General features: G+C 47.2%; 1 protein-coding gene across 5 annotated transcripts in view; it reads right to left on the reverse strand.

The window, feature by feature from the left end:
- The window catches only part of BICDL1 (BICD family like cargo adaptor 1), a 61,530-nt gene extending 58,748 nt beyond the window's left edge, over nt 1-2,782 (reverse strand). For 3 of the 5 annotated variants that reach the window (XM_053369692.1, XM_053369690.1, XM_053369691.1), the window contains exon 1: nt 1,916-2,780. In XM_053369692.1, coding sequence (XP_053225667.1) covers nt 1,916-2,356 — 441 coding nt within the window. In that variant the 5' untranslated portion in view covers nt 2,357-2,780. Of the gene's footprint in view, nt 1-1,915 lie in introns of all 5 variants that reach the window. The other 2 variants (XR_008328080.1, XM_053369689.1) reach the window with 2 other exon arrangements.
- Nucleotides 2,783-23,922: the final 21,140 nt, after the last annotated feature.

Below are 23,922 nucleotides of genomic sequence, written 5' to 3' on the forward strand. Positions count from 1 at the left end.
GGATAAGACCAAGGAGTTACACGTGGAGCCTACCCAGGATAAGACCACACAGAGCTCCAACTCTCATGTACAGAAAAAGTGAGGAACCTGTGGACCTCCAATTGTCGTTGGACTAAAGTTCCAACAATCCCTGACAATTGCCCACACTGGCTGGGACTGGTGGAACTTGCAGCCCAAGAACAGGGAAGGGGAACCTGTGTCTCTCCAGATGCCAAGTCCCACCAGCCCTAGCTAGCATCATCAATGGCCAGGAATTATGGAAGCTGGAACACAGCCACCTCTGGAGGGTTACAGGTTATCCCTGATGTGCAGGATAGTCAACCTGCTCTCATCTGTACTACCAGGTGGCAATCCTTGGTCTCTCTCCCCCATCCCATTCTTTCTCAACTCCCTTTGAATGGGTAAAAGTAGGAGGCCTATAGAGGGGCTAGGGAATCTTTTTTTCAGTGCCAGGGCCACACTCTCTTGCAGGGAGTCGCCTGCTCTTGGTGGGTGGGGTCAGAGGCAAAAGCAGATGGAACAATGTATGTAAATGTACCTTTGTACAGGGGATTAGATTCTCTGCACACCCATCCATCTCTAGACTCCATCGAGACAAGAAAGAGGCATTACCAGAATTTAAGGACATGTTTCCATCAGCCCTAGCTAGCATGGCCATGCTGGCTGGGGATAATGGGAGCTGTGGTCCAGGACATTTGAAGGGACGCCAAGTTGGTGAAGACTGTTTTCTGTTGTATTTTAATGAATTCCCCCACCACCACCATTCATATGCTACTGTGATTTTAAAATGACTTTAAGCCACACTGAGCAGTACATAGGCCCTAGAAATGGCGAATACACATTTCTTTCTTTATGAAAATTCCAGACAGACCATAACACTCAAGCAAAGCAGGGCCAGAAAGAGTTGTGGCTTGGGGAGAGTGGGTGTGGCACAGGAAAGTCCCAAGGGCCAGACAGAGAGGCCTGGAAGTCCTCAGGCTTCCCTGACTCTGAGCTTACCAAATAGGGGCCATATGTTGATGGGGCTCCCAGCGCTAGAACCTGGTCAGACGAAGGACATTTCTATGTTGGGTGCATGCAGTTTCTGTATTTCAGCCAGTGCTGGCACTAAATATGTCTTCTGTAGCATTCGAAATAATTAAGGGACATCTGGCAAACGTGGAGTAAACAGGGCCTTCCCCTCTCCTCTCATGACCGCACCTTTCAGATACTGTACACAGAAGTTCTGCTCTTGCTCTGCTCCACTGCTCAAACCTTCTCCGTGGCCTTAGCTAGAGCCACCATGACTTGCTAGGCCCTGGCAGCACAATCTATTTGCCAGTACCCTGAATTCAGTCCTCTCAAATGTGGTTAGGTTCCCACAAATGGCAGTCCTGAGCATGGGCAGAATACTTCCCCCCACACTACAAACAGGAGACCCAGAGACCCAAACCTGAAGTCATAAACCCTTATGAGCAATGACAAATTAGAAAGTGTATGTCACAATCCAAGATGCAAAGGTCTTGGGGAAAGAAAGGGGGTGGCTGGAGTTAGCTGATGGGAGAGGCTCTCTGCACATGCTCAGAAACTCTTCCTTCATCATCCCCAAAAGATGTTCTCTGCACATGGTCAGATGCCCTTTGGTTGAATATTAACAACCAGGGCCTAGACTGTAGACCCAAGAACACACACACACACGTTTTGGAACCTGCCACTGTGGTTCAGGGTCTAGGCCTTCGGTAAACCCGAGTTCACATTAACCGTCCCCTACTTGCACATCTGGGTCATGGGGTAGGAGGAAGCTCCGCGGCCCCAATCTCCGGGCAGGCCGCCTGAGTCATAGACACGCAGCTCTCTCCCTTCCAGAATCAGCCCCAGCGAGGGGCGGCTTCCCCTTCCCCTCCCCTCCTCGCCCTCTTCGTCCGGGCCGCCTCACCTCCAGCTTATCCGTCAGTTCCTTGTGCATCCTCTCGTACTGGCGGCTCATATCCTGGTTGCGCTCCAGCAGCGCCTTCCCGAGCCGAGCGGCTAACAGCAAATCCTTCTCCTTCTGCCTCATCAGGGAGAGCAGCTCCGGCTGCGGAGCCGCCTCCGCCGGGCCCATGGACTCGGGCTCCCCGGGCGCAGCATCCCCGGCGGCGGCTAGCAGAGCCAGCTCTTCCTCCAGCTCCAGCTCTCCTTCCGAGCCGCCCACCTCGAAGGCCGAGGAAGAGGAAGAGGAAGCGGCGGCGGCGGCGGCAGGCCCGGCTGTGGGCGAACTCCGGCTGTCCTTGGCTCCCCCCTCCGACGTCGACTGGGGCGGCCCTTGCAGTTCCATGCGGCAGGCGCTGTCCAGTTCCGATGGTGCTGAAACGGGCCCCAAGCAGAAAGCGGACATGGCCGGGCCCCGGGCCACTCCAGGCTACGAAAGCCAGCGGAGCAGGGAGCCCGGAGCCCGCAGCGGGGAGGGAGCCGCGTTTCTCCTCTCCTGCCTCTTCCGTGCGCCCCTGCGCGGAGGCGAGCCGAGCCGCCCTGGGCTTGCGCGCGGGGGCCGCCGCCGCCTACTCTGTCTCGCCGCCCCGCTGGAGCCGCGCGCTCTCAAGGCGATCGGGACGTCCCTCCCTCGGCCGAGTTAAAGCAGCAGCAGCAGCAGCAGTCGTCGTCGTCGTGGCTTTTCTTCCTGCTGCTGCCGCCGGCCCAGCTTTGCAGCGCCGCTCCCCGAGCCCCATCTCCGCCGAGGCGCCTGCAAAACATCGCGCGGCCCCGGGAAGCTCGCGGAAGGCCGCCGCCGCCGCCGGCTGCTGCTGCACAAACAGCCAGCCGACTCGCAAGCCCGGCCTCCCCGCCCCGCCCCTCGCCCCTGACGGCAGCAAACACCTGTTTGGCGGCCTGCTCTGATTCGCTTAGCCCGGTAGCTCCACACAAACTGGCCCACAGGTGCGGCCCCCTCCCCTCCCCGCAGCCCTGCCTTGACTTAACCCCCTGCATGCCCGGGAATTTTCCCTTCGCTCTTCTTGGCCTGGGCTGGCGCTGGGCCCAGTTGTTTGATTCACTAAGAAATTATCTCTTTCAGCTTCTGCCTTCTGGAATAAGGTACTGTACAGGGTTATAAAAACTAGGACTAGCCGCCTGAGAAACAGTTTCTATCCAAATGCGATTTTGGTTTGAAATGCAGTGTAAGGAGTCTCTATGGGAGTATACTGTATTTAAAAATGGGGTATCAGAGTTTTTAGGGGGCTAACCAGGTTGGGATAGCTGGCATAGCAGGTTTTTGAATGTCTTATGTAGATTTTTCTCAATTTCGTTGTTCTCTATGGGACAATGACAATAAAGATTATCATATCGTATTTGTAGGCAGCTGCATCAAAGATAGCATCTCTAAGGGCATTGCTCTTCTGCTCTCACCAGCAGACTCTGTGTTCAGGAATCCGGCATGTTGGGGCGGACCCCTATAAAACATCTCCTCAGAAGTAAGGCCCATGGAGTTCAATTACACCCCAGGTGGGTGGTGATAGCTTCTGGCTGCAATCCTAAAGGCGCTGGTTGGAGAGTAAGTCCGATTGAATTTGGCAGGATTTACTTCTCAGTAAACTGAGCTTCGGTTTGTGGTGTTAAATAGCTTCCCTCCCACGCCTTCTTCAAAGCCACTAAAACGAATTAGCAGATCCTCCCTGAATTCAAGGAAGGGTCCCCTGGCGACTTAAAGACTTCAGTGTGGTAGCAAACTAAGTTCTATTCAGAGTAGACTGACTGAAATTAATTGGATCCAAGTTGCTGTTTTTACTACTACTACTACTAATAGTTATACTACTAATAATTATACTAATAATTATTGGGACACGGGTGGCGCTGTGGGTTAAACCACAGAGCCTAGGACTTGCCGATCAGAAGGTCGGCTGTTCGAATCCCTGCAATGGGGTGAGCTCCCATTGCTTGGTCCCTGCTAATGCCAACCTAGCAGTTTGAAAGCATGTCAAAGTGCCAGTAGATAAATAGGTACCGCTCTGGCGGGAAGGTAAATGGCGTTTCTGCGCGCTGCTCTGGTTTGCCAGAAGCGGCTTAGTCATGCTGGCCACATGACCCGGAAGCTGTACGCTGGCTCCCTCAGCCAATAAAGCGAGATGATTACTGCAACCCCAGAGTTGGTCACGACTGGACCTAATGGTCAGGGGTCCCTTTACCTTTTACTCATAATTATTATTTTATTATTTATACTCCATCCATCTGGCTGGGTTGCCCCAGAGACAAATTTGATCTGTTAGTTACTCAAAGGTCTCCAAGCAACTTACAGTACTGTTAAAACACAATCAGATTTCAAAAACAACATGAAGAAAAACCACAACAGTCACAGGAAACTTTAGTAGCACACTAATAACAATGCCAGAAATTAATAAACATAACTCCCTCTGAGGGAGGCTCAGAGAGTGGCCGTGACCCTGAAGCAGAGCGGTGAGGGGGGGCATTTTTCAGTTGTGGCTTTCCATTTGCAGACTGTATTCCCCAGTGAGGAGGTGCCTTCTTTGAAATCTTTTCTGGCACAAGTTCCTCTTGCACACCCTTTCCTCCAGCAGGCTCCCAAGGGGCATAAAGATCAATTAGCAGCACTTATTGTATGCCCTTGGGCACCTCCATTTTGTCCTCTACAGCAGTCTCCCAGGAAGTGGTGAAATCAATCTGAAGCAGCTCTGCCTGCCAGCCCTTCTTCTCTTGTGCAGTGGTACCTCAGGTTAAGAACTTAATTTGTTCCGGAGGTCCGTTCTTAACCTGCAACTGTTCTTAACCTGAGGTACCACTTTAGCTAATGGGGCCTCCCACTGCTGCCGTGCCGTGCCACACAATTTCTGTTCTCATTCTGAAGCAAAGTTCTTAGCTTGAAGCACTATTTCTGGGTTAGTGGAGTCTGTAACCTGAAGTGTCTGTAACCTGAAGCGCCTGTAACCTGAGGTACCACTGTACACCCTTTCCAACAGCAGGTTCCCTGGAAGCAGAAAGATTCATCAGTAGCCCCTCAGCTCTAGGTCTCTTTGGCTACCTTCTTCACCTGGATGCCTGGAAGCTGGGCTTCTAGGTCATTTCGAACCCACTGCAAGGTGATCACCTCACATGGAGTCTCACTTTGCTATCCAGTGAGGCTTCTCACTCTGCTCATCCACTCTGGTTGTGGTTATTCTGTTATGTTGAACAGCTGTCTCTACCATTTATGTGACTGCAGAAGCTGCTCCAGCCTTTGGTTACTTCGCTGCCTATACTGCTTCATTTGCCGATTGTGGTGCTCCTTCATCCACTTGAACTGCTCAAGGGGTGCTGCTGCTTCTCCCTCCATTTTGACTTCAGGCACCCTTTGCTTCTAGGCCCTTTCCACCAGGGAACACAGATCCCACTACTGACACCAGTGTTACGAAGGTTGAATGCCACTTCCAATCTCTTCCAATCTTGCAGAAGCGAGATTTCAGGAGGTTCCAGATGCTTACCCAGGGTTGTTTTTCCATTGGGAGTCAACACATGGCCAAGACTATGGTGTCTTAAAGAAATATGGTTTACTTTACACATATTTACACCTCGGTGTAGATGGAGCGAGTGCAGGGTTTACAGCATTCAAATCTCAAGAGGGGCTTGTTCCCCACAAGCTGTGCAGCATCAGATTCCAAGACATCTCCATGCCTCTGTCCCGGTTTCTCTTCAGCCAGTCCACAATAAGGTTCTGACTCTCAGTCCCTGCATGGAGTTCTACTGATTTCCTCCTCCTTGTTCCCAGAACATCTTGCTCCAATCTTCTGTGTAGAGGGGCACTTTTTTCTCTGTGTGCACAGCCTGCTCCTGCCTGTTTTCAGTCCTAACCCTTTTTCTGCCCATGCTAACAATGGCAACTCTGTTTTGCACAGACCCAAGGTTTGTGTAGATTACTGGTCATTGTCTCATAATGGTTCACATTCAACCAGCTGGAAGAGACTAGATTGCATAGGCTAAACCCAGGAATTTCCATCTTTCAGGAGAACTGCTGCACCCTGTATTTTCCCTTCAATATCCCAAATATTATCTAAATTCTAAGGTAAAGGTAAAGGGACCCCTGACCGTTAGGTTCAGTCGTGACCGACTCTGGGGTTGCGGCGCTCATCTCGTTTTATTGGCTGAGGGAGCCGGCGTACAGTGGCCATGTGGCCAGCATGACTAAGCCGCTTCTGGTGAACCAGAGCAGCGCACGGAAACGCTGTTTACCTTCCCGCCGGAGCAGTACCTATTTATCTACTTGCACTTTGAGGTGCTTTCGAACTGCTAGGTTGGCAGGAGCTGGGACCGAGCAATGGGAGCTCACCCCATTGCAGGGATTCGAACCGCCGACCTTCTGATCGGCAAGTCCTAGGCTCTGTGGTTTAACCCACAGCGCCACCCGTGTCCCAATAATTATTAGTATAATTATTAGTAGTATAACTATTAGTAGTAGTAGTAGTAAAAACAGCAACTTGGATCCAATTAATTTCAGTCGGTCTACTCTGAATAGAACTTAGTTTGCTACCACACTGAAGTCTTTAAGTCGCCACCCGTGTCCCAATAATTATTAGTATAATTATTAGTAGTATAACTATTAGTAGTAGTAGTAGTAAAAACAGCAACTTGGATCCAATTAATTTCAGTCGGTCCCTAAATTCTATCATTTTACTAATCTAAATTCTACCATTTTACTAATTTCTAGCATTCACTAATCTAGATCTGCAACATAATAACTTGAGTCATCCTCCAACTCGCCCTGTCAGAAGTCTGGCCACAGCATCATAGACCAGTTGCAGTTTCTGAATTCTGTTCCAGAGCAACCCCATGTAAAGCCCCAATAATTCAGCCTACACTAATTCAAACACTCCAGCCACTGCTCTCGAAGTGAAAGATTTCCCCACATTGATTTTCTATGTCTGTAGACTCTGAAGCAGCCACAGACAGTTTGTTCTGCTCGAACTCAATTTGTCTTTCACAGAGCCTATGAGATTGTTTCCAGCCTCTCTCCTTTCTCTTCACCAAGAGGAAATGAGCATCCACAATATTACGCCTTCTGCTGGTAGAGCCCGTTATAATCCTCCTGGCCTGATTAGCAAAAGCCACTGTGCTGTTAGCATTAATCTCTAATGCCTCTTTCCAGAGCATGGCACACAAAGGGATTATATGGAGCAGGATTTAATCCACTCCAAACAAAGCCATGCCCCAAAACTGCTGGAGCTCAGAGGACTGGGTGGGAGAAAGGGCATACTCATCTCCCAACATATGTCAGTGTTGCTTTCGCACCTTCCTTGCACATAAGTGACACACACAGAGAGACACGACACATGGCTTCTGTCTAGTTCCACTCAAGTGCATTGGCTTGCAAACCCGGAACAATGTGCTCACCCCTGCCCCAGACATGCCAGCACATCCCCCGCCCCATGTCCCACTTCACATGCTCCCTCTGTCGGATATTAATGCTTTGTTTACTTCAAGGTCATCCATTAATCTCCAGTTCAGAAACAACTCTGTCATCGTCCTCTGAATTAAATTATTGAATGCCATTTCCAGAAGCAGGCTGGGAGCTTGCTTTGAACTCCTTCATGTCATCATCCAGCCATTGACTGTGGTATGCACAGAAGCAGATCAAAGTAGTGCACCGATCCAAATCTATGAATGAAAGTCATTTAATTGAGAGCAAATATGAATGCATTGGAAGCTGTCCATGAAACTGTCTCTTGCTACATCAGTCATCCTAAATTATTTTGAGCTGTATACCCTGCAACCCACTGGCCGGCCAGGACATTAGAAGAAGTGAGGCAGGTGGAAAATGCTGGGAAATGGCAGCAAGATGTTGGAGCACACAATAGTGTGAGCCACACAGTCTGTCTGGCATCCCGCAAGTGATGTTGCTGCCACAAAACTAACAGCTACTGCACCTTTCCAGGAAGAAGTATGTTAGTGTAATTCCCTTCTCCCTCCTGTAGAGGGTTAAGACATGAGCACTCAGGTGACACAGCTCCCCTCTCCATCAACAACACCTGCTAAGCATCCAAAGCAAAGGACTGCAAGCTTCAGCTGCTGCCAAGTGTTCTCAGTAGTGGCTGGTGCTCATTGAGACTGGTAGGGTGAAATGCAAGGAGCCCAAATAGTGGGAAGAACCAGAGACAACAGACAGGGGACAAATCTAGAATTACAGGCCGGATTCAGCTAAATATTACACTTGTGGAAGTCTGTGCAAGGATATCCACTAGCACAACTTAGCTTTATCACAGATAATAATAGTAATAGTAATAATAATAATAATAATAATTAATAATAATTTATTATTTATACCCCACCCATCTGGCTGGGTTTCCCCAGCCACTCTGGGCAGCTTCCAACAAAATATTAAAATACAATAATTCATCAAATATTAAAAGCTTCCCTAAACAGGGCTGCCTTCAGATGTTTTCTAAAAATCAAATAGTTGTTTATTTCTTTGACATCTGATGGGAAGGCATTTCACAGGGCGGGCGCCACCACTGAGAAGACCCTCTGCCTGGTTCCCCGTAACTTCACTACTCGCGGTGAGGGAAGCACCAGAAGGCTCTCAGCACTGGACCTCAGTGTCTGGGCAGAATGATGGGGGTGGAGATGCTCCTTCAGGTATACTGAGCCGATGCCGTTTAGGGCATTCCATGCATGCCCCATGTCCAAGATGTTCCCAGTTGTTCCTCCATTGGGTTGTTAATCTACATGATCCACTACCAGCCTGAGAGCCACAAGCAACTGGTAGGTGGGGCCAGAGTCAAAAGTGGGTGGAGCAACAAATGTAAATGTCACCTTTGTACAGTAGGCTAGTTTCTACTCAAACAGCCCTCTCTAATCTTCATCAAGCAAGGAAGGGACATTATCAGAGTTCAAGGACACATTCCAGTCAAGTAAAAATAATTGGGGGGGAGGGGGGAGAGAGAGAGTTCTGAGGGCAAACTAGACCATGGGTAGGCAAATTAAGGCCCGGGGGCCGGATCCCACCCAATTGCCTTCTAAATGCAGCCCGCAGACGGTCTGGGAATCAGCGGTTTTTACATGAGTAGAATGTGTCCTTTTATTTAAAATGCATCTCTGGGTTATTTGTGGAGCATAGGAATTCGTTCATCCCCCCCCCAAAAAAATATAGTCCGGTCTGAGGGACAGTGGACCGGCCCCCTGCTGAAAAAGTTTGCTGACCCCTGAACTAGACCAAGTTGATAAAGGGTCTGGAAAACAAACCTTATGAGGAACAGTTGAGGGAACTTGGTACGTTAGCTTGGCAAAGAGGAGATATGCAATGTTCTTATATCTAAAAGGCTGTCACACGGAAGATGGAGCAAGCTTGTTTTCTCCTGCTCTGGAGGCTAGGACCTGAACCAAGGGACTCACGAAACAAGAAAGGAGATTCTGACTAAACATCAGGAATACCTTTCTGACAGTAAGAGCTGTTTGACAGGGCAACAGACTCCCTAAGGAGGTGATGGACTCTCCTTCCTTGGAGGTTTTAAAGAGAGGTTGGATGGCAATCTGTCATGTATGATCTAGTTAGTATTCATGCATTAATGGGGGTTACAATAGATGCCCCTTGGGGTCCCTTCCAACTCTACAATATTATGATTCTATGATCCTGGTATACTGTAACATCAGATTGCTTTGCTCAGGATAGGAAAGGTTATTGAGATACTCTCATACTACTGGGCTTATTGAAATGCAGCCATAGATTTTAGGGGCTGCTATATGAACTAATTCAAAGTAAAAAGGTAAAGGTAAAGGGACCCCTGACCATTAGGTCCAGTCGTGACCGACTCTGAGGTTGCGGCGCTCATCTCGCTTTACTGGCCAAGGGAGCGGCTGATGCCGTTTACCTTCCCACTGGAGCAGTACCTATTTATCTACTTGCACTTTGACGTGCTTTTGAACTGCTAGGTTGGCAGGAGCAGGGACCGAGCAACGGGAGCTCACCCCGTCGTGGGGATTCGAACCGCTGACCTTCTGATCGGCAAGTCCCTTTTAATTCAAAGCAGTGTTCCCTTTATTATATAGCAGGACCTGGGGGAAGGGGAGTCTTGACTTTGTGAATTGCTCCTGCATGACTGGTTTTATAAGATGCTTCTCTATGGAAAACAGCAGATCTTCATCATATCCTCTCAAATTGGACCACATCAACACAAAACATTTGACTATATAGCATGAGCTTTAGTTACTTATCAGTGTCATCAATTGTTCCTTGACAATTTCAACCTTACTGGCTATATATGCCTCATTTAAACAATGGTGTTGCTATGGTGACTAGGGTTCCAATACAAGGCTTAAAAAAATGGGCCAAGTGCTGCTCCTCCCTCAGGAACCCAAAGCTGGTACCTCCAAAACATCCAGGCAACATGCAGTCAACACACCCAGTGATAAGCATTTTATTGGCATTAGCAATATGACAGCATTAATGTACAAGGTGTTGAACAGAATAACAAAGCAAAAATAGAAAAATAAAGGACCCTTTCTAACAATCAGGGTAACTAATACGGTGTCCTCCAGATGTTCAGACTCCACTTCTCATTGTCCATGACTATTGGATACTACATTGTCTAACCCTGATCTAAATTTAAACAGGGACAGAAGTACTGTAGTGTTCTATCCCAGGCAAGGGATCCCAGAGCTTCAAGCCCAAAGATGGAGTTTCCATTGGATTTTAGGTCCATAAAAGGTAAAGGTAAAGGGACCCCTGACCATTAGGTCCAGTCGTGGCCGACTATGGGGTTATGGCGCTCATCTCGCTTTATTGGCCGAGGGAGCCGGCATACAGCTTCCGGGTCATGTGGCCAGCATGACTAAGCCGCTTCTGGCGAACCAGAGCAGTGCACAGAAACGCCGTTTACCTTCCCGCCAGAGCGGTACCTATTTATCTACTTGCACTTTGACGTGCTTTCAAACTGCTAGGTTGGCAGGAGCAGGGACCGAGCAACAGGAGCTCACCCCGTCGCGGGGATTTGAACCGCTGACCTTCTGATCAGCAAGCCCTAGGCTCTGTGGTTTAACCCACAGCGCCACCTATGTCCCTGCATGAGGTCAAATATGACCCTGGACAGCTCCAACAAAAGTGCACACTGAAGACTCACACACAAGCTTCACAGCCTTACATGCTGTTTAAGTAAGTAAGTAAGTAAGTAAGTAAGTAAGTAAGTAAGTAAATTTTTATTTATACCCCGCCCTCCCCAGCCAAGACCGGGCTCAGAGTGCCTAACATCAAATATCAAATACATTAAGACACAATCAAAAAATTGATTAAAATACAGCTTAGAAATTAGAATCAGGATAAAATCAAATGACTGCCCACGAATTACCACCATAGGGGTCGGGAACCTCAAGTATTCATCAGGACCAGCTATCCATGTTGGTCCCACATGAGCCGATAAAAGGGCCAAAGAGGTAACTTACAGGGTCCCATAGAGGGGGGATGAAACTGGGCCCGGACTGAAGGCCAGGAGGAGCAGCTCCGTCTTGCAGGCCCCGCAGAAGGATGTCAAGTCCCGCAGACACGTCAAATGTGGACTTTAGCAGAAGTCTAGAGTTTCCTTCAACTTTAACAGACTTGCAGCTTGGGCTGGGTAGTTCCATTCGGACTAGGGAAAGCCTTCTGTAATTATAGGGGCCTTGCTCCATTGAGCAAACTTTGGACCTAATAAGAGTGGGTGTATCTGTGGCTGTATTGAACATTCTGGGTTGAAGTCCTCAAACGAAAGGCAGCCCCACCCCCCAATATCTCTGCCTCACCCTCCGGACTCTCTCTAAGCCACACCCCTCACTGGCCCTTTGCCACATCCTCCTTGGGTGTTTTTGTTTGGCTGGAATGTGTTCTTGAACTCTGATAAAGCCATTTCCCAGGGAGATGATGTTGTAGGCTGGGAAGAAGCCCTCACCTCATGTGCAGGGTAGGGTCGGACAGTCTGGGGGCATGGAGCAGGCTATTTAAACTGCCCGCGGCTGAGGACTCACCTCTGTTTTTCTCCCTGCTCAGCCAGTTCTCCCTCCCTCCCTTAGGTTAGGCTCTTTTATTTCTTGACCTTGCTATGGACTCGGTTGGTCACCTACGTTGTCCAAGGGGTCTGGTCAGGATTTTTCCACTTGGCAAATTGCCACCAGCCATTTGGTTTTTTCGCCTGCCTCGTAGCAAATCATCACAACTTTGTAAGGTTAGGTGGTTAGGCATTGAAATATTAGGTTGAAGGTGAGGGGAGGTAGTGGTAGTAATTCAAGGGTATTCTGTTAAAGGAATCCAAGAAGAAGAAGAAGAAGAGTTTGGATTTGATATCGCGCCTTTCACTCCCCTTCAGGAGTCTCAAAGCGGCTAACATTCTCCTTTCCCTTCCTCCCCCACAACAAACACTCTGTGAGGTGAGTGGGGCTGAGAGACTTCAAAGAAGTGTGACTGGCCCAAGGTCACCCAGCAGCTGCATGTGGAGGAGCGGAGACGCGAACCCGGTTACCCAGATTACGTGACTACTGCTCTTAACCACTACACCACACTGGCTCTGGGGCGTGGTTTCTGTCTGAAGCCCCAGATGTGGGGCAGGGCAGGCTAGGGCCATGGTACGACCCTTAGAGGTGACCCTGGGGGAGTCCTAGTTGATGTGCATCAGCAGGGCTCCCCCTACTGGTGGTTAACCCTTCCAAGATTCCTGCAGATGGGCAGAAGTCAGAGGCAGTAGTACCTCGGGTTACATACGCTTCAGGTTACAGACTCCACTAACGCAGAAATAGTACCTCAGGTTAAGAACTTTCCTTCAGGATGAGAACAGAAATCGTGCTCTGGCAGTGCAGCGGCAGCGGGAGGTCCCATTAGCTAAAGTGGTACCTCAGGTACCTCAGTTTCAGGTTAAGAACGGACCTCCAGAACAAATTAGTTATATTGTAATCATGTGGTTTCCAATGCCTAAGCCAATACCATTCACATTCTGTAACCAATAAAGTTGTGGCCTTTTTCGCCCATTAACCTAAGATACTGTTTCATGTGTCTTTATTCCACTTCCCAGGAGGGTATGGGACCTTGCCATGCAATAACTCTTGCTTGCCCAGATGGAAGATAGAGGCAAGTGTGTGAATGTGCATAGAAATCTGTTAACTGAACACAGGTAAAATGCACACTAATTGTGTGGCCCACTTTTGTATCTGACCACACCCACAACTGGCATGTGGCTCTCACAATGTTGCCCAGAAGGAAATGAAAATCGTGGGCTGTGAAAGGTTCCCCACTCTTGCTCACCTGTACCTGGGAGCCCTTTACTAAAGCAAGTGATATACCGTATGTAGAAAGGAAGAGGAAGCTAGTGTACAGAACTGAAGAGGGGTGTCAAGGCTATCCAAGCTCAAGAGGTGAATTTTTGGCAACTGGAGGTTTGGACAGCAGTGAGAAAAGAAGACAGAACAAGTTTAAATCAATTGGCCTACCTCTGAAGTTGGCCTACCTCTGAAGATAAAACCTATCTTAAGGAAATCAGCCCTGAGCACTCACTGGAAGGACAGATCCTGAAGCTGAGACTCCAATACTTTGGCCACCTCATGAGAAGAGAAGACTCCCTGGGAAAGACCCTGATGTCGGGAAAGATTGAGGGCACAAGGAGAAGGGGATGATGGAGGACGAGATGGTTGGATAGTGTTCTTGAAGCTACCAGCATGAGTTTGACCAAACTGCGGGAGGCAGTGGAAGACGTGCTCTGGTCCATGGGGTCACGAAGAGTCGGACATGACTAAACGACTAAACAACAACACCTCTGAAGTTTAGCATCTAAGTAGTTGAGTGGCAAGTGACCAGAAAGCTGTTGTGTTGGTCTTCTGAAGTGACCCAGTGCAGCTTTCACTGTTATATATGGAGCTAGTACAACCACCTGTTCATTTGCCTATAAAAAATTGAAAGGAAGCTGGTGATTAAAGTTTCCCCAACATGGCTGGAAAAGTAGCCCACACAGGAACATCTCTAAGAGGATTTTCAAGGGGCAATTCATCACTAATCCCCTGCAAGTGCTAATCAGAAAGCAATAAAATAGGTAAAACATACCTGGGGGGAACTTTTTAATTAACATCCCTAAGAAGCTTTGCTTGCCTGTGAGTAAACCCAGAAGAATTTTGATCAGAGCAGTGGGCATTGCTGGATAGTACAGTGCAAAACTTGTGTCAAAACTTCAGTTTAATTCCTCTTCAGTAGCTAAAGGGCTCGGGTGCAGAAGCAACTCTTATCAATAAACACTAGGCTAGCTTTCTTTTTCGTGCTAGAACCATATATTTTTCATTGGAAAGCATTCAAATATGCATGTACAGACTCCTGCAGCCTAAACGGATACTATTTAGGAAAACCTTTATCACTTGCTGTAATGTGTTTTGTTAGCCATGTTGCAGCAAAAATCCTCAAAAACACACCAAAAGAATTTGAGGTATTTTGTCAGGAGTGGGAGTCAGGAGCAAGTCGGCAATAAATCACACCGTGTCAGTGAAGTTGCAGGCATCTCCCATTTACATGCGGTCACGTGTGAGTCAAACGCACATGTGTGCTGCGCCAGGAAATAATTAAATAAATTTATTTAAACTGCAAAAAGGCACGAAAAGGGCAAAAACAGCCCCCAAAGAGCAGGAAAACTGCAAAATGGTGCAAAAATAGCAGAGCAATTGGCTAGCAATTCCAGAAGTCTTTGCAACTGCAATCCCACGAGCCTTTGCACCAATCTTTCAGGCCTGTGGAGAGCTGGAGTTTGAGAAAGGAGCTTTGGAGGGAGTGGTGGTGGTGGAGTCAGGCGGATTTTGGGCTGAGTTTCTGGAGGATTTTTTTGAGACGACACCTAAACACACCTTCCTTGGGTGCTGAGAAACGCAAGAAGCAGCGAGTGGTGCCCACACTGGAGGATACCACTTTGGGGTACCGATCTAGCTCTGAATCATAGTCAGGTACTTCAGGGTACCAGTTTACCCAACTTGTCATTTCCACATTGTCCTCCAGCAATGAGGAAGACTGAGAGCCACCATTCCAACCATTCATGCCAGCCTGATAAGTGCTGCTGGTTTTTTAAAAGCATTTTTCAAGGGTTTCCAGACGTTTACGGGCTTTTTAGATGGGGTTCCCCACTATACCCAATTTCACATGTGTGGTACCCAGGAACATAACCCCTGCATAAGTGGGGAGATACCTGTAACTCTTTATTCAGGGAAACAAGGTTGACCCAGGAGGCCATGCCTAGAGATCACAGCAATTCTTCCTGGTAGACCTCTCCCCCATGAGGCAATTGTGGGGAATGAAGGTCTCTGCGTTCCTATAGTTGCCTAAGTCTCCTCCTCCACTGGGTCCGAAGCAACCTGAGACTTTGTCAGGTGTGCGTGCAGGAGCCAGGCCCTGTGACCAATAGGACTCTGCAGGACTGGGGCCATCCCAAGTTTGTTCTGAAGAGGCAAGGCGCGGCCATACAGGTGAGGCCGATTAGTAACTCACAGCACCTGCTGGCAAGAGCCGGGAAGGGATATAAGGTCAGCATTTTCCCTTTGACTCTTTGCCACAGCAACACATTCCCTGCCTTGCTGTGTTTGGTTCCTTGACTCCTTGCTTCTTGATCCTCGGACCCTTGACCTTGTAACTCCTTGCTTCCTGACCCTCGGAGCCTTGATTTCTTGACTCCCAGCTCTCTGACCCTTGGACTCTTGGCTCCTGGCTTCTGGACTCCTGTTCCTGCTCCCACCCCACCATCTTGCCCCCAGTCCTGACGTCCCCAGCCAGGACTTTGATTGCCCGTGAACCGGACTGTGACAGACTTCATCACTGTGCCTGTCTATGCTCCACGCTCGTCATACCTCTTTTGGTTCTTTGAGAATAGGAAAGAGTGAATCTGGTCAGTCACAGCAGGAGGGGGAAACTCCCTGGCTTCTCTAGCAGCCTGCCTCATCTCTGCCTTTTGGTCCTCCTCCTCTCCAGCCTCCGCTTCTGCCTCTGATTCTGGACGGCTCTCTGCCACACCATCTTCCTTCTCATTATACCCTGTTACCTCTACAGCTTTTGACACCTTCTCCACCCAGTTTGCTTCCTCTTTTTCCTCTGACCACTCATTGCTGTCCCACCACTAATCCCCTGGCTCTGAGCCTTCTTCCCTTGGGGGTTCCCCACCTGGTGCCTCCCCCCACTCTTGTGAATCCATCCAGTCCATGACAAATGTATATTACTCTTTTATAATTAAGATCAATTAATGGTGTTATTAAGCAGGCACAGGTAGAATGGTTGGCTGTTAACTGGAAAGAAGCTGCATTCACACCATACATTTAAATCATACAATAATTTATAATAATAATTTATTTGTATTTATATGGTTTCCCCAGCCACTCTGGGTGGCTTCCAACAAAGACCAAAAATACACTAAGATGCCACACATTAAAAACTTCCCTGAACAGGGCTGCCTTCAGATGTCTTCTGAATGTCAGGTAGTTGTTTATCTCTTTGACATCTGATGGGAGGGCGTTCCACAGGGCGGGCGCCACTACTGAGAAGGCCCTCTGCCTGGTTCCCTGTAGCTTTGCTTCTCGCAATGAGGGAACCGCCAGAAGGCCCTCGGTGCTGGACCTAAGCGTCCAGGAAGAATGATGGGGGTGGAGACGCTCCTTCAGGTATACTAAACCGAGGCCATTTATCTCACACACCCCACCACTGCCAAAAAAGAATGTTGGGAAATGTAGTTTAGTCCTTACCTTGCAGAGCTATAATTTCCAGCATCATTAACAAACCACAGTTACCATTATTCTTTTTTTTGGGGGGGGGGAATCTTTTTTAAATGTATGATACGTATGCTACCAGAGGTCAGTCCTGCTGCCCTCCATCCCCTGGAAGATGGTAGAATTCAGTGACACACCTGTCGTCTCTTTGGCAGCTTGATCTATTCCACCAACTGGGGGAGAAAATCCTGGCAGTCTACAGGGTGTTTTATATATATATACAGTTTGTTGCCAAGATTTCACCATCACATGTGTTGTGAGGACTGGCAACAAGCTTCTGAAACAGATTGACATTTTGGGCTCATTAATCTTGGGAAATGAACAGGTTTGGTGGAGGAGTTGTAGGTAAAGTTCAGCCCCTCTTCTTCTAGATGAAGAAAAAAAAGTTTTAAAAGGTAAGAAGTTCTCTATACAAGTCGCTTTCCTCACCCACTACATTAGACTGTATATTTCCAGATATTTTAGGAAGTGCACAGGCCCTGGTTTGTCACTGATATGTTCTATATCAATTATCTATTTCGACACCCATTTTGTGTGGGTGAATTTTAGATTCAAAGACTTTGTTAGCAAGAGAGATTCTGCACTGACACCCCTGCTAAGTTCACTTCTGTAACAGCTGAATAACAAGATGACTGTTTCTCCTATTGAAAAAGAAAAAAAGAAACTAAATGCCCTAAAAAAAGACTTCTCCCCTTGATCTTGAACTCGGTAGCTAATATCGCTAAAAAGTACATTTAAATTTTATCTAGAGCAGTGTTTTTCTAATTTCCTGCTTTCAACTCCTCCGTGGAAAAACCCTTCAAATGACTGCAACAGAACCCATGCACACTGCAACAGATCCTGTTAACACAGATTTCCTTAACCTAGGTGCCCTCAGGGTGTTTGGGACTACAACTCCCATCAGCCTTAGCCTGTATGTCTGGCTAGCCAGGAAACAGGACCTCAGTTAGCATAGGAGAATTTTGCAGTACAGTGGTACCTCGGCTTAAGAACTTAATTCGTTCTGGAGGTCTGTTCTTAACCTGAGGTACCACTTTAGCTAATGGGGCCTCCCGCTGCTGCCGCACCGCCAGAGCACGATTTCTGTTCTCATCTTGAAGCAAAGTTCTTAACCCGAGGTACTATTTCTGGGTTAGCGGAGTCTGTAACCTGAAGCGTCTGTAACCTGAAGCGTCTGTAACCCGAGGTACCACTGTAGTTTTGACAGCATACATGCCGCATGGTTCTGGAAACCACAAGAGACATGGGTATTCAAGAGTCACAATCACAGTTGCAGTATAGAGCGAAAATCACAGCCTCCAGGCCACCAACAGAGGCAGCTCCATATCTGAGGGGTCCCTGGGCAGCATGTTCTGTTAGGCTTAACCCAACTGGGGTGGCATTACACCATAGCTGAATAAAGCCACCATTTAAAATATTCTTCAATGCCCCAGAATGTTAGGTCAGGGGCATTGTGGGAAATGAAAGTGGAGGTTGGTGCCCATTGGGACTGGTAGAATGGAAGGCAGGGAGGCCACCAGTAGGTGAGGCTAGAGTCTCCTCCATGCATGGAGATGGCTAGTGGTGGGTGCTGCGCATTGGAACTGATAGGTTGGAAGGCATGTCACGGCTAAAATGGCCGCTGTTTCTTTAATGCGAATAAAGCTGGGTCAGCATGACTCAGCGGCCTGCAGCAGGTTGTATATATAAAGTGAGAAATGTTAGTTTGTGCTGAGGCTGGTGTTTGGGTTGGTTGGTTGATTAGTGCTGGTGTGTATTCAGTCGTGTTTTGCACAAAGACTTTTGAGAATAAAACTCTGCAAGGATATTCTCGTGGACTCTTTTGTGCTGACAAGGGTCTGAGGACCAGGCTGAGGAGACAAAGGGAGGTCAGAACCCTTTCCTCCTTTTTTTTGCTTTTTACAAACACTGACAAGGCAGAGATGTCAACAGTAGGTTTGAGCCAATGATAGGCAGGACCAGAGACAATGACAGGTGGAGCCAACTATTTCTAGTTTTGTCCCATTCTCGTCTAGGCAATGCTGATAGATCTAGTTGCTTGGAGTACCAGGCCAGAGAAAATATAAAGAGGGGTGAAATATACTCAGAGTCAAGAGTGGATTTCATGCTCTTTATTCAGCTCATAGTGGTGAGGAGGAATGGAAGTTCCCCCAGAATGTCTGCTTTATATACATTATTTACACCATGGGTCGGACGTGATTGGCTAATTCTGGGATTCTCCTGTAGGCCAATCAGGTTGTGGATTCACTTCCACCTGGAGCTGGATTGGGTGGCTCCTGTGGACCAATCAGACTGCTGCATTCTGGATCCTATTGTTCTAGGGCCAATCAGACTGTGGCATTCTGAATCCTATTGTTCTAGGACCAATCAGACTGCTGCATTCTGAATCCTATTGTTCTAGGACCAATCAGACTGCGGCATTTTGGATCCTATTCAACACAGTACATAGCAAAGAGCCTGGGGCAGGAATCAGTAGGAGACCCTGCCAGAGCCCTGTCAGTTTCTTAAGGATGCTGATATCAACTGTGGCTACCATGATGGTGAGGAAGCAGACTAGTGGACTGTGGAATGGCAACATTAAAGTCTGGGACTACAAAAGCACTCACATTTAAAATGGCAGCTATGCCAGAGTTGCAAGTGATTACTATCAATAGCTGACACTTCAATAAATAGAAATGACTTTAAGATTGGAATAAACAGCCAACAAAATATTGGCTAGGCTAGGCTAATGGCTGGGGAGGAATGGGTTGGCAGGGAAAGGCCATATCACAAAAGTGACACGATTGCCGGGATAAATTTCTCCTCTGTAAGTCTGACATAAGTCTGAGAGCCAGTATGGTGTAGTGGTTAAGAGCAGTAGTCTCGTAATCTGGTGAACCGGGTTCGCGTCCCTGCTCTTCCCATGCAGCTGCTGGGTGACCTTGGGCTAGTCACACTTCTCTGAAGTCTCTCAGCCTCACTCACCTCACAGAGTGTTTGTTGTGGGGGGAGGGGAGGGAAAGGAGAATGTTAACCGCTTTGAGACTCCTTCGGGTAGTGATAAAGTGGGATATCAAATCCAAACTCTTCTCTTCCAAAACATAAATGGGCAGGACTTTCTATAAAGTGCAAGAAATAAGGTGTGTGTATGAGGGTCATGAATCAGGGCAAGCCTTCCAAACTGACCTCTGTGCTTCAGCACCGCTGCGTTGTAGTACCAGCTGGCCTCAGCATTCTGTCAGCTGATTCCTAAAAGCTAATCCCTTCCCATTGGGCCTTATAAAAGCCTAGCCTCTCCTCAGTCTGAGCAACTTGTCTTGGATGTGAGGATGGTGGATTAGTTAGGGGGGAGCAGAACCTCAGTTTGTATTGATTGCCCCCCCCGGCTACGCCCATGTATATTTGTGTGTGTTTATACTGTAAATTACAGGGACGTGGGTGGCGCTGTGGGTTAAACCACAGAGCCTAGGACTTGCCGATCAGAAGGTCGGCTGTTTGAATCCCTGCGACGGGGTGAGCTCCCATTGCTCGGTCCCTGCTCCTGCCAACCTAGCAGTTCAAAAGCACGTCAAAGTGCAAGTAGATAAATAGGTACTGCTCCGGCAGGAAGGTAAACGGTGTTTCCGTGCGCTGCTCTGGTTCGCCAGAAGCGGCTTAGTCATGCTGGCCACATGACCCGGATGCTGTACACCGGCTCCCTCGGCCAATAAAGCGAGATGAGCACCACAACCCCAGAGTCGGCCACGACTGGACCTAATGGTCAGGGGTCCCTTTACCTTTACCTATACTGTAAATTGCCCTGTTATCCTTGGATGAACAGCAGTATATAAATCAATGAAACAATATAATCCTATGGTGACCTGTCATTGATAAAAAACTAATGCTAGGATTTTGACCTCTTTTTATGAGGTGTTTTTATTTTTGTTTTTGCTGCCTTTTATGCTATTGCTATGTTTAGATTATGGGTTTTTTTAAAGTATGTTTATAGAACAGCACAAACATCAGTGGGGAGAACTGGTTACAAGAGACTTAACTAGCTATTTATTACTGAAGAAACAACAACAATAATATAAAGGATTTCAGAGCCAAGTCTGACAAAGGCAGCAGCACATAATTATTAATTTAGGGGAGAAATAAAATAACATGTAGGAGGCTCTGCCAAGCTTTACTGAAACAGAAATACGTTCAGCCACTTAGGAAGGGGACATCTTAACTGCGTGCAGAACCCAAATGCTATGATTCAGAATAACAACTATGGGCAATCAAATCTGTAGTCTTTCTGCGATTTTGTCTGGAAAAGAATTCACTGCATCATATACCTGTCACAGTTGATCTTGCCTACACTAAAAACAAGCACCTGCATTAGTCATTTGTGTTCTTTTCATGCTTCTCATCATACAGGCATTCTTGTTTTTGCACAGCCAGCTCTGAACAATGCAGTGTGTGGACTCAGCCCACTGCAATCATTCCCAATTTTGCTTCACGTGCTGTGTTTTTGCTTAGAAGTTGTCAGCCATGCTCTACAGGAAAATTAATGATTTGGGTGTCTTTCTCGATTTATATAGCTTAAAAACTAAGTAGACTTTATGTGCGTGTTCTTTGAAATTAGCTTCATAACATATTATTAAGGCTGCAAACGGTAGGTTAATACAGTAAACCAAAAGATATAGCTGATTAAATGGTGGGACAGATCTGGATAGGAGCAGCTGCAAGGTTAGGGATCTATGCTTTGTGTGTGTTTTTAATCAAATTTTTTTTTCCAAGTTACTTTTCAGGCTAAAATGCAACTTTAATGCCATAAGAAAATGTAAACATGTAATAAGGGGATAAATAACATTATTAAAATAAAATAATATATAATATTGTTCAAAATTTTCTAATGTACAGCTTCACTGGATTACTCTGAGTTCTAGTATAATGAGAGAAGAAAAACCTTCAGCCTCTCAGCTTTCTCCACACCACGCATCCTTTTCTTTGTCTCCCCTTCCTTGCATGAGTTACTACACTAAACTGTGAATCAGGGTTCAAATCTGCACTGTGATGGGAAAGGCAGAACCAGTAACATGGACCATAGATTCATGGTTGCAAATTAAATGGGTGAATGGTTTGTTGACATAGAACACTCAAGATTAGAGGGGGAAATATTGTAGGTCCAAAATATCATGCAAGAACATAAGGCGAGATCTTGTTCTAGTTCCAGTATTTGAGATTTTGAGGAATAAAGATTTTAAGAATTTAAAGACCAGTTAACAAGTTGAGACTATCTTAAACCTATAGGTGTGGGAGAATCTAAATCTGCATAGGATTGGGCTATAAAGTTCTCTGTCCTGTCCTTCAACAGCGAGCGCATATGTGTGTATAAAAAAGAAAAGAAAAATCCAATCCATTTTTTAGTCCTTTCCTTTCAATTAGTAACCTTTTTTTATAAAAGAAAAGATTGGCAAACTTGGCTGAATTCCTGAAACTGACAGGATATAATCAAAGGAATTTCAGTTGCAATTCAATGCCGTCCTTTTGCTTTTGCCCTGTACTCTGGCTGGGACCCAAAGGAGTACTTTAGCTGTGTCTGAGGGGTTCAGACATGACCACTGGGTTGTTGTTTAAAAAACAGCAACACTATTTCCTTTCTTTGAAGAGTATAGATCCTTATGCCATTTCAGGATGAAGACTCCTCATCTTTGCTTTCAAAGTCTTTAATGTTCTTGTCTTCCTTTGTTCTCATTCTGGTGTAATATTCTGATGCAGCAGGGGTAGAAGGTCAAGGGCCCTCCAGGTCTCTCTGTCTGACCCTTGGGACTCTCACCAGATCACACCCCTCCCCAGCCAGTGTGGTGTAGTGGTTAAGAGCGGTAGACTCATAATCTGGTGAACTGGGTTCGCTTCCCCGCTCCTCCACATGCAGCTGCTGGTGACTTTGGGCTAGTCACACTTCTCTGAAGTCTCTCAGCCTCACTCACCTCACAGAGTGTTTGTTGTGGGGGAGGAAGGGAAAGGAGAATGTTAGCCGCTTTGAGACTCCTTCGGGTAGTGATAAAGCAGGATATCAAATCCAAACTCTTCCTCCTCTTCTTCCTTCTCACCAGGCCACACTTCTCAGTGGCCCTCCTTTGCAGCATCCTTGAGATCTTTTGCCCAGCTGGAATGTGTCTTCGGACCCTTGCTCGTCTAGATGGAAGATAGAAAGGTATGCAGAAACCAGCCTACTGATGTTGTTCGTTGTATATTACTGAAACATTTTTTTTTACTGGACCTAAAGTAATATGAAAATTAAATAAAAACATTTTTTTTAAATCATTGAATTGTAGAGTTGGAAGGGACCTCAAGAGTTATCTAGTTCAGCCCCCTAACTACTGCACAAAGGTAGTGTACATTCATTGCTCTGCCCATTTTTGCCTCTGGACACATCCACTTCTATATGGTTCCTGGAAGGTAGTTCAGAAGGTTATGCAGTCCTCAGACTGAAAAAGCATCATCACCCCTATGATATAACCATCCTAATGTATTTCCCCAACACTCAGTTTTCCTAAGGCTTCGTGCTTCCTTAAATAACTTACACTTTCTCCCTTATGCCTGGAACTACCACACAGACAGTTTTTGTGAGGCCGCCTTATTGCTTCTTCCAAATCATTGTAATTTTAACCATGTATTCTTAGGGATGCGGGTGGCACTGTGGGTTAAACCACAGAGCCTAGGGCTTGCCGATCAGAAGGTTGGCGGTTCGAATCCCCGCGATGGGGTGAGCTCCCGTTGCTCGGTCCCTGCTCCTGCCAACCTAGCAGTTCGAAAGCATGTCAAAGTGCAAGGAGATAAACAGGTCCCGCTCCGGTGGGAAGGTAAACGGTGTTTCCGTGCGCTGCTCTGGTTCGCCAGAAGCGGCTTAGTCATGCTGGCCACATGACCCGGAAGCTGTACGCCGGCTCCCTTGGCCAGTAAAGCGAGATGAGTGCCGCAACCCCAGAGATGTCCGCGACTGGACCTAATGGTCAGGGGTCCCTTTACCTTTACCTTTAGCAGTCCTACTGAATTAAGTAGGACTTGCTCCCAGGTGTGGGGTTAGCATGGCAGCCTTGGTCACCACACCCACCTGTAGTTAAGCCTTAATCTCCATACATGATGTGTAATTGAACTGTATGTATTTTCTTCATTGTTCACCCATCATCATGTTTTGTAGAATGTCTATTTCGTTCTACAGGTTTAATCACTGGGTTAATACCGATCAATCCCAATGCTGGAACTTCTTACAGATTAATGAGAACTCTACCTCTAACT

This window comes from Podarcis raffonei, chromosome 16 (genome assembly GCF_027172205.1).
Source record: "Podarcis raffonei isolate rPodRaf1 chromosome 16, rPodRaf1.pri, whole genome shotgun sequence".
Classification (NCBI taxonomy): Eukaryota; Metazoa; Chordata; class Lepidosauria; order Squamata; family Lacertidae; genus Podarcis; species Podarcis raffonei.